Here is an 11,262-nt window from a genome sequence, read left to right as displayed (position 1 = left end):
CATTGTGTGCGCGCTCTTGAGGGCATCTCCAACGTGGAGCATTTATTGGACAACATCAAATGTCTGTGGGCGTGTCCAAACGTGTCCGCGGATAACAAATGGATAATCGACTGATTCCAATCGTGGACATCAGATCGAGCATAAAGCACAAATGAATTGAAGCTAAACCAATGAAATTCAACAAAGTTTGGTATATTTACAATGGAACGGCAAAATTTAACAAGTTCAAACTAAACCACACTAAAGTAAGTGAGATACTGGCCACTGACCTCATAGGCATGGTCTCCGAGGCCATCGACAGCTCCGTCATCGTTTGCCCCGTCGTCTGAGTCACCTTGGTTGATGTGCCTATGGCGGAATGCACGCCAGGTGTTGCGGCATCCGTGCCTAGCAACCGCCGCAAACTCGCGATTGAGGCACTCCACCGCATTGTCTAGCTCCTTGCGCTGCTTTTCTTCGATGACGTCGGCGGCTCGGATGAAGGTGAAACGCTCAGACTCCACCAGTCCCACTCAAAGGTGTTGGCCATTGAGCCGGCGTCGGCGGCTCGGATGAAGGTGATGTGCTCGGACTCTGGTATCCCCACTGGAAGAAGCTGGTCGTTGCATCGGAGCCGACTGGGGCATCCTCAAGCCTTCGCGGGCGCGGGGTCAATGAGCACCCATGTCGGCACCACCTGGGTCGTCTTCGTGAACACTGGTCGGCGTTGCACGTTGCATTGCTCTTGGTCTTCCGCCTCCGAGAGGCATTTCCTCGCTGCCGAGGAGAACGCGTCGCCGACTTCGGTGCCTGGGAGATAGCACTCCATGCGCAGACGTTGCTTGGATGGCTGGTGATCGGGCTTCGTCTCAACGATGACCTGGCACCAAGAGTTGCCCAGCTGGCGACGCAACAAGGAGGGAGGCTCCTCCTTCATGTGACGTCCGATCTACACCGTGGCCAAGCGGCAAGGATGGCGACTCCTCCTTCGCACGACGTCTGATTTGAACATCGCAGTTGCATGAAGGGGACTGCGACGCTGACCCTCGGTCGATCATCGTCCACTCAAGCACGATCTCGATCAGCCGAGCAAACTCTTCATCTGTTGCAACTGCGGTGGCGAGGAGGACGACTTTTGCTCCTTCTCGTTCGAGGAGAATCGGCTCCAGCTTGATGGATGGTATGTGAAGACTATCAACACGTGACTCTGCTAGATTTGCTTTTAGTCTATCACTCAGGGCATGGCCAACGCGCCACTGTGGACGGCTGCCCCAGCGCTTGACGTCACTGTAATCTGTCCACGTAGGCACAACCAGTAGCTTGCAGATGAAAGCGTGATCCTGCAGAGGAAGTAGCCTCCTAGTGACAAAAGCAAGAGAGAGAGGGCAAAGGCGAGAGATGGTGTGAGGTAGCTTCTCTTTGTGTGCATGTAAAGTAAGGTAAAAAGCAAGGTTGTATACGTTATACATGGGCTTGATGGGGCAGCTCTATGCGTTGAGTGTTTGAGAAACTAAATGGTGCCCCATCTATCTTTACTTAGGTGGAAGTGGTGAGGCATTAGGAAGGTGATGCCTCTTTTGTACATGCCCTCAATAACCTTGAGTGCAAATGACATCGTTGCTACCGGACTATTTATGCTAGTAGAAGGCACATGCTATACAAGTAGGCTCTTGGTTAGGGCATGTACAATGCATAGCCCCAAGGTGATGCCTCACATACTATGTAGGATAGGATATAGAAGCGGGATCCTCTATGGGAGACGGGTGGTTGGAGAGAAAAAATGTGGTTCAGTGTCAAAAGCTGAAAATGTTGGAGTGAAAAGTAAAGATGCATGTGTACTAGAGTCTTTATTTTCTATTTCTTAACGAGACCTACTAGTGGTAGCTTGCATTTTTATTTAGAAGAACAGGGAGGCTCCTCCCCAGTTCCATTATATGAATGAAACCACAAAGTCGTTTAGGGATACATCAACTCACTTAGAGGAGCAGTTCAAGGGAAGATCCGAGAGAAGGAAATTACATCAAGCATGCAAACATAAATCGACAGGAACACAACATGCACATAGCGCAAGCAATCACGCCCTTAGATGCAGAGCAGTTCCTGGGAGGCTTTGCGAGACTTCAACGGGGGCGCAACCACAGCTTGAGGCGACCAGGTGGCCGTCAGGGTTGAGATCGGGCTTGAGAATGTTATTGCTCCAGTCTCTCGCTTCTTGGAAGGAGAGGCAAAGCCCAGCGCGTCGTCTGTGATCTTCAGCTTGATCCATGGATCCATCAGAGGGACTTCGGGGTGCCCCATCATCAGCCACTGATTAGTAGCGGCCGTTGCAGGAAGTTTGCTGGTAGCTTGCATTTGAGAGAAAAAATAGATGTAGATGCCCTAAACTAGTTTTTGTTATGGGGCCGCCCTCATTGTACATGCCCTTAGGCAGCAAAAGAGATACCATATGTCTTTAAATGATGAGTACGTAAGAAAACAATCACAATGAACCTTTTCTAAGCACCACCACGTGAGGGTACAGGAGGTGTGCAAGTCCAGAAGAATCCAGCACAACTCATTTTGACGCGCGAGCTCATGCAGCGAATTCCAGAAATTACAACCGTTGGATCGGTTGTGTTTGCTATGATAAATTGATAAGCAGTACCAACTCACATTCACTTTGTGAAAGAAATCAACGGCTAAGAAGTGGTCCACGTCAGGGCCAGCGGCAAATTCAAGTTTAAAATTTGCTGATCATAGCAGTAGTAGAGATATCAGTAGGACACACACAATCATATGGTACCTAGCTGGAGCGAGATGGACCAAAAAATTTCAGAAGTGGACGGAAGTGGTGCAGACTCGCACAAGCAGGCCCAACATCTGTGCGTCACGTAATCCCTATCCCGTACCGTATTGGCGGTCCATGCGAACACGCATTCCCTGCAAAAAAGAGTCGGCCGTTCTGCTCCCGCCACACGCGCGCGCGCACACACACATGCCGCTCCTCCACCCCTCGCTTCCGCCGCACCGCCTCCTCGTCGTCCGGCAGTGCAGGCTCATCGCCCCGCCGGTGCATCCTCTCTCCCGCCTCTCCGTTAGGTCGTGCCCTCGCCAACCTCCGGACAATACTAACCCAACTCTGACAGCAAGCCGCCGCCTCGTTGGCTCACCCCTTATTGTTCTTGGACAGGGCGGCGGCGGCGGCATCGGTCGCGCATGAGGTGTGCGCGCTGCCCTTCCCGCCGGACCGCGCTTCCCACCACCGCGAGCTCGCCGCGGCCGTCGCCTCCGTCGAGCGCGCCTGCCGCCTCTGCGTGGATGTGAGTTCAACTCGTCCCCTCTCCTTTGGATCTGTCCGTTTGAGAAACTGGAGGCCTGTCAGATTGGGCGTGGGATTATTCTCCGTTCGGTGATATCGTGCCACTGTAGTGTATGTAATAATAAACTGATATGGTCCTTTGGTAAAGTCAGATTCTGGCAATGGTGTGTGTGCGGATTTTGGGCGTTCCGAAACTCAGTTACAGTAGATTTTTTCCTGAACTGAAAACTCGGCTAGTTAGTCGGCCACAGAGCTGAGCAGCGATTTTACAAATCGTCAACTACTCCCTCCGTTCCTAAATATTTGTCTTTTTAGAGTTTCAAATGGACTATCACATACGGATGTATATAGACATATTTTAGAGTGTAGATTCACTCATTTTGCTCCGTATGTAGTCACTTGTCGAAATCTCTAGAGCTGAGCAGCTGGGAGTAATTTGCATTTTTATGTGGAGCACCATAATGTTGATCTCCAGCAATGCCAACACGGGGAAGCTTTGATAAAACCATGAGACTTCCCGTGTGCGAAGGTCCTTCTCTGGTATAAAGTTTGCCACAGGAAAATATAGTACAGAGTGAACCACCAATATTTTGAAGCAGGATGTAGTCTGCTCAGTATTCTGTCAGCTTATGAAACTTTTTTCAAACGTGTCTAGAGCACCACTTTAGTTATTCAAAATGTTCCAATAGCCAGGATAGGTCATAGTGCATTGCAATATGTATGTCTGTGACAGGAAACTGAAATCATGTCTAGAACAAGAATTAACCTACAGGATTACTTAGAAAAATCACAAAAACTAAAGGTAGAATAGATACGATTTAGCCATTATTAGAAAATTACCCTTGTTTAGCAGCAGAAAAACAATTTTGTTCTAGTCAGGTTTACTAACACCAGAGGTTTCAGAGGAAAAAGACTATACTAAACCCGAATGTTGAACTTTTTGAGTTGCCAATTTATCATCCATCATCCAATTATGATTTCTTAAATTTTAAATGTTTTTCCGACATGTCGCTGAAAATAATTGAGCAATCTGAGCTTATTTTGCTGGTTAAATTGATTGCCTTGACAGGTGAGGGCATCAATGCTTGTAGGTGACGAGAAGATTCTTGAAAAGAACGATCAAACTCATGTGACAATTGCAGATTTTGGAGTTCAGGCCCTTATCAGCTTTGGTAATTCATAATTCACTTCCTCGGTTCATCATATGATATGCGCTTTGCACCGTTGTCTGATGCCACCTCTACCATGATGCCATTGGAAGAGCTACACCAGTTGTTCCCATCGATACCTCTGGTCGCAGAAGAGGACTCGGCATTTATACGGTCCTCTAATGCTGCTGATAGTAAGAGTAATACACTTGTTGAGTCCATTTCAAGTTTTTTCACAAAACATGTGAATAACAACGGTCCTCCTTTAACTCATGATGATGTGTTGAGAGCTATTGACAGAGGAGGCAAGGATGCTGTCTCCTTTGATTCAAATCCTGCTACTTATTGGGTAAGCTATGAAAGTTTTATTAATCATACATCCAGATCTGCAAAAGTTAGTTCCAGTGAATAAAGATGATGCTTTAATTTTGTAGCTACTTGACCCGATTGATGGTACCAAGGGTTTCTTGAAAGGAGAGGATTCTTTGTATGTGGTATGTTTCTTTGTATGCATTTTATGACTCATGATTAGATTTTGTTGATCACGTCACTACTGAAATCTGGAAAACAGCCATTGTTAGAGCATGCTACAAAACCGCACAAGCATACAACTTCGTTATGGGCTGCACATTCATGCATGCACAAAAAATGTTTTCCCCATCGAACAAGCATGGGACTCATGGGTCTTTCTTGGTAGCCACATTCGTGTTGACCATGCTCACTTTTGTGGGATTATCTGTATTGACACTATGGACAGGCCTGGGGCAGTGGTGAAGTACTCCCCACTTGTGCCAAGTGGTCTTGGGTTCGATGTGGCCTCTCTGCATTGCACCATGCAGGGGTAAGGCTTACCTCATATAATCCTTCCCCGGACCCACCTGGTGTGGGAGCTTCTAGCACTGGGTCTGTCCTATCATTTATCTGTATCGACACTATTTGTGTAGTTTGTTCCAATACTTTGGTCAGCCACTACCTGTAGCATTGGTAATTCGGATGCATGCATCAAAGCAATAATCAGCATTATGTGGTTTGTCATACTTTTGAGGTTTGTAGCTTGACGTTTCTACCTAGTCTTTCATTCAAATAAATCATTGATTAACCAAGGGTAAGAACACATATGCAAAAAATTCTGAGGCACATTTCCTTTTGACTCATCGTTCAGTATCAAAATCCAACAGTTCTGCATGTCTGAATATGAAGTATGTTTCCTCCTATCTGGTCACTGTTCGATAAGGATTTATTCCTCAGTGGTTTTCTAACATTAGATCTTAGTCACTTTGTTTTCTTATTCTCTTTCTTCCAATATGAAGCTTTTTGGCTTGGTCCTTAGGTGGGTTTGGCTCTTGTGGTGGATGGAAAGTTAGCAGTAGGAGTGATGGGATGCCCAAATTTGACCGATACTACCGTAGGCGACACGGAAGATGAAAGTATTGCGGCTTGTCCTGGCCATGGCATCCTTATGGTGTCTCATGTAGGCTGTGGTACTTGGACTAGGCCCATGTCTGCTGACCAATTGACAACAGCACCGGATATTTGGAAGAGATGCTCTGTTGATCCCTGTTCAGTTGCACACATGGCACGCTTCTGCATTGTTGATAGCCATACTTGGGATATGATGCCATTATCTGCCCACTTCAGCTCGACAATGGATGAATCTGAGCCGAGAGATGAGAACAAAATTCTTCTCCAAAATTCTTGTGGTGGAAGGTTTGTTGCAGTTTCCTCGCGCATACTAGTTTACCTTCCTAACCAATTTAAACATGGTCCTAGTGAATCAGCACATGGCTTTTCAAGGATTGGCAACTATTTTATCGCCGTCCTAACAAGTTCTCAAATTTCAAAAAGATGTTGTTTACTAGTACTAGTTTGTGAGCAGAATCTGAAATGGAGCCATCCTTTTTCTTTCTTGTGCTGTCCTGCTACCTTATTGCTTTTAGTTATCCTAGAAAATCTATCTTAGGTTGGTAGTAACTATCTTAGACTAACTATCGATTTGTTAATACATGATTTACCTTGATTCTGATCTTATTGTTGCTGCTTTTTTAGCTTGTCCAAGTATCTCTTGGTAGCTTGTGGGAGAATGTCAGTTTTTATCCTCCTAGCACGGGCGGAAAAACTACTCAAGGTGACCTCTTACTTGAATTTTCCATTGTACTGCATGACAAGCTGAACAGCTTGCTGGCTTAGTTTGCGCTCGTACTGATCCTTTCTACTCCGGCTGTTCACATAGGCTTGGGATCATGCTGTTGGGGTAATTTGTGTTGAGGAAGCTGGAGGTCAGGTATGCCGTCTCGTTTGCTAGGCCAGGGATACAAGAAATTTCCATTTGCTCTATTGATCCTTAACATTATACATATACTTATGAGTCCCTAAATTGATAAAACTTACAGACATGTGATTGGAGCGGGAAACCATTGGATTTTGGAGCTGACCTAACCGGGCGTAGAATCATCTATCCTTCGGGTGGTGTTCTGGCGACAAACGGTGCTCTTCATGACAAGCTTGTGGAAATGGTCTCAGCAAATTACAAATAGCAACGTTGAATAGATTCAGAACTGAAACACGGTTTCTTTTTCTTTTTCTTTTCACTTTTTTTACCAAAGTGATCTGGCTGAGCATTAGATCGCATGACTTCTCGCGTTACAGAGATAAACCACAAAATTTGGCAGATTACTTTCAGTGTCGATACCAAAATGTATATACATGAAGAGAACAGATGTTCTCTCTGAATAGTTGGTGCCTGAACTGCTTAAGCAATGCCATTCAGAAGCCCCCCCAAAGGTTGCAGTCGTCGCTCCAGCGCAGGGTAAGGATAATGACTTACCTTTCTATGGGTCTTCATGCAGAACTCGCCCGCCAAAAGGTTAGCACATGTACTATGATACTATCTTAGTTGAGGTGGAGAAAAGAGAAATCAGCAGAAAAGACTTACCTTCTCTTAATTAAGAGATGATCTCTTACCAACAATATGGTCTCATCATACTTTTAGGAGTGTCTTGTTATTAGAGATAAGAATAAGAGATAATCATTCTACATTTTGTTTTTATTGTCTTCTCTAGACTATATGGCACGCTTAAGATAAAACAGGCTTTGCCATTGGCTTCTTGTTGTAATCCATGTTGACTTTACGAGGCATCATCGGCTACTGGTGCATGAATTTGTTGTGCGAAGAAAGTAAAAAATACACGCCTTGGAAACAATTCTATCATGTGAAGCAAGAATGTTGAAAGTTAAAAAAGAGTCAATTTCACATTTTACCCTGGAGATAGTACATTTGTGACACATATTACCCCATTTAGTGAAACTTCTATCGAAATATCAGATTTTGGAACACGGTTTAACCCTAGTTTTGCATTTTCCTTGTTTATATTAGATAGGATCTTATTGTTGTGTCAATGATTCCTAAAAAAAATGTGTAAAGACTTTTCTTGTCCATTTGTTTCATCCATCGTCATCATACAGATATTTTTGACTCCGAACGTCACCTCACACCTTGCTTAATGGATATGCATCAGAATATGAGGGCCCAAAGCTTCTAAAAAGGTTATTCTAGACGAATTTCCACTCGACGGGTAATTAGTGTCACAAATGCATATATAGGGGGTAAAATGTGGAATTCACTCTAAAAAGAATGTAAGTTCATGTTTAGTCTTTTTTCCGTCACTCTTTCGTCCAATCTTCCCCGTATGAAATCAATCAACTTGATCTATTTACCTTCTGAACAAATTCACTTTAACTTACTTACTAAACTTCTTAACAAAATACTATAAGGAAAATCACGAACAGAATTTGATAAACATTTATTTATACAATCACATTAACATGATGATAAGGTAAACCACGAGCTAACGTATTACGTATACAGTACCTTGGAGTGATTTAGATACATCCCAAATCTAACACAAGTTTTTCGGGAGCGAGCGAGTATTATATACCCTGGCCTCTGGCCTTGTTGGACGCATCGTATCCTTATACTTCGTGATTGCGACGTGTTGAGTTGTTGACCCTGTCGGCCATGGCGGATCACAGACAATCCTCTGATACTCCTAGCAGCATCCCGGACGACCTGATCCCCGAGATCATCTCCCGCCTGCCCGCCCGAGCGGTCCTTCGTTCCCGCGCCATCTGTAAGCTATGGCGCAGCATCATCGACGACGACCGGTTTCCCCACGCCCACCGCCGACATCAGCCGCACATGCCCCTGCTGCGCCTCTACCGCGACGGCAGCCTAGCGCCCCCGGAACTGAACCCGCCGCACTTGCGCGTCCGCATCGAAGGCATCGACCTCCGCGCTCGCGCGTCCCAGCCGGTGATCCGTTTCGCCGTCGCTCAAGAGCACAAGCATGCCATCGAGTCCGAGGAGCAGCGGCCGCGACGGGACCGCAATTTCCGGTACATCGATCCGGCGAAGCTGTCGCACCCCAGCGCGTTCGACGTCCACGGCTCCTGCGACGGCGTCCTCCTCATCTCCCACGGATGGAGCATATATGCATACAATCCTGCCACGCGCTGCTGGGCCGACCTCCCCGAAAACGACAGCACCGTCATCGGCTTCTACGTGCATCGCCCTTCCGGCAACTTCCATATCCTTTTGTCCAACCGGCTCCGTCGTGCCGAGCACTGGGTCTTCACCATGGGCCACAAGGTGGTCCAGAGGCGCATTCCCTCCCCCGAGTTTCTGTCCGATCAGAATAGGATCCGCCCCGCCTGCGAGTCGCCGCCGGCCCTCGTCTCCGGCAACCTGCACTGGCTGCCGCAGAGCTTCCAGAGCGACAGACAACTGCTGGCGTTCGACACCGTCTCGGAGACGTTCCGGTGGATGAGCCCACCCAACGTAGATGCGGACGGACGGGCGCTGCTCGAGCTCGAGGGCATGCTTACCATGACCGTCATGCGCGGGGAGAGGACGGTGCAGCTCTGGGTCATGCCGGACTACCAGCAACCTGCCTGGTTCTGCAAGCTCCTGATAGAACTTTAGATCGGAGTAGGCTAGTAGATCCGGTGAGCCTACCTTGTCCAGGAGCAGATGAATTTGAGCTGGAGGCCATCGTGGTGCTGGGGCGCACGGTGATGGCGGAGAGTGGGCGACGGTGGTGGAGCTTCCTGTGAGCACCGCGCTAACCCTAGATCGGTAGAGATTGTAGGTGGGATTGTGGCAGCGATTAACCTCGTGAATAGCGCCCCGGCCCCACCTCTGTTTATATAGCGCGGGTCACAGGGGCCCACCAACCATGGTTTAGTTGGGCGCCCCCGATCAGGGCGCGAGTCAAGGGCCCGTTCGACCCGTTGGGCTCGAACGGGAGAGAGATCAACCTAACATTCTCCCCCTTGATCTCAACTTTACTTTTAACTTTATACTTTCTAGTTTATCTGTTTCATCACATATTGGTACATAGAGCATGTTTCATCGTCACGGCTTAATTGCCGTTAGAATCATACAGCTACAACATACTTTATATTCAGAAACAAATTCTGTTCCTTTTGGGCCTATCCAGGAATCATAAGGCTTTCCCTTAAACCCATGCCGGCTAAGTGTTCCTTGAACACATTGGGTGGTAAGCCTTTCGTTAGCGGATCCGCAAGCATATCCTTTGTCCTTATATGCTCGAGACTTATAGTTTGATCCTGGATTTTATCTTTCACAACATAATACCTTATCTCTATTGTTTTGGCAGCATTACTCGACTTGTTGTTGTGAGCATAGAATACCGCGGGCTGGTTGTCACAGTACATCTTTAGTGGTTTGTGAATACAATCTACCACTTTCAAGTCGGGTACAAATTTCTTTAGCCATATTGCCTGCCCCGTGGCTTCGAAGCATGCTATGAATTCTGCATACATCGTGGATGATGCAACTATCGACTGTTTGGAGCTTTTCCACGAAATAGCTCCCCAGCGAGGGTGAATATGTATCCCGACGTGGATTTTCTATCATCTCTGTCCCTCGCAAAATCTGCGTCTGAATACCCTTTTATCTCTAGGGAATCACTTCTCCTGTATATTAGCATGTAGTCCTTCGTGCCTTGCGCATAACGCAATGCTTTCTTTACCATCTTCCAGTGCTCTAGGCCTGTATTCTCTTGATATCTACCGAGTACCCCGGTGATAAAAGCTAAGTCAGGGCGAGTGCACACTTGTGCATACTGTAAGCTGCCAACTGCCGAAGCATATGGTACTGCTTTCATTTGATCGATCTCATACTGGTTCTTGGGACATTGAAATTTCCCAAAACTATCGCCCTTGACTATTGGAGCAGGTGTGGCTTTACTCGCATGCATATTATACTTTTTAAGAACCTTTTCTAAATATGCTTGCTGAGATAGTCCTAAGACTCCATTGTTCCTATCTCGGTGAATTTCTATGCCCAAAACATATGATGCTTCACCAAGATCTGTTATGTCAAAATTTGAGGATAAGTATTTCTTTGTTTCTTGTAGTAGACTAACATCACTACTAGCAAGCAGGATATCATCCACATACAAGATTAGGAAAATATATTTCCCACTTTTAAACATTGCATAAATGCAATTATCCTCAATATTTTCTTTAAATCCAAAACTTTTAATCGTTTGATTAAACTTTAGATACCACTGCCGAGAGGCTTGTCTTAATCCATAAATGGACTTCTTCAGGCGGCATCCCATATTTTCCTTGCCTTCCATGATAAAACCCTTGGGTTGTTTCATGTAGACCTTTTCTTTTAAATCACCATTCAGAAATGCCGTCTTAACATCCATTTGATGTAACTCTAAATCAAAATTAGCAACTAATGCCATTATGATTCTGAAGGAATCCTTACATGAGACTGGAGAAAATGTCTCATTGTAATCTATCCCT

General features: G+C 46.2%; 2 protein-coding genes across 2 annotated transcripts; both read left to right on the top strand.

The window, feature by feature from the left end:
* The first annotated feature begins 2,750 nt into the window (after window positions 1-2,750).
* Window positions 2,751-7,196, top strand: LOC109731813 (putative 3'(2'),5'-bisphosphate nucleotidase, mitochondrial). The gene is made up of 9 exons (XM_020290990.4): window positions 2,751-3,057; window positions 3,149-3,278; window positions 4,347-4,449; window positions 4,539-4,774; window positions 4,860-4,919; window positions 5,756-6,132; window positions 6,472-6,550; window positions 6,656-6,706; window positions 6,816-7,196. Exons 1-9 carry the CDS (start codon window positions 2,882-2,884, stop codon window positions 6,957-6,959), a joined length of 1,356 nt encoding a protein of 451 aa, XP_020146579.1. The 5' UTR covers window positions 2,751-2,881; the 3' UTR covers window positions 6,960-7,196.
* A 1,244-nt stretch (window positions 7,197-8,440) lies between these two features.
* Window positions 8,441-9,403, top strand: LOC109731800 (F-box protein At3g07870-like). Its single transcript, XM_020290971.1, has one exon. The coding sequence runs from the start codon at window positions 8,441-8,443 to the stop codon at window positions 9,401-9,403; it is 963 nt and encodes a 320-aa protein (XP_020146560.1).
* Window positions 9,404-11,262: the final 1,859 nt, after the last annotated feature.

This window comes from Aegilops tauschii, chromosome 6, assembly GCF_002575655.3.
Source record: "Aegilops tauschii subsp. strangulata cultivar AL8/78 chromosome 6, Aet v6.0, whole genome shotgun sequence".
Classification (NCBI taxonomy): domain Eukaryota; kingdom Viridiplantae; phylum Streptophyta; class Magnoliopsida; order Poales; family Poaceae; genus Aegilops; species Aegilops tauschii.
The sequence above is the reverse complement of the archived record's forward strand: the minus strand, read 5'-3'. Positions and strand labels throughout refer to the sequence as shown.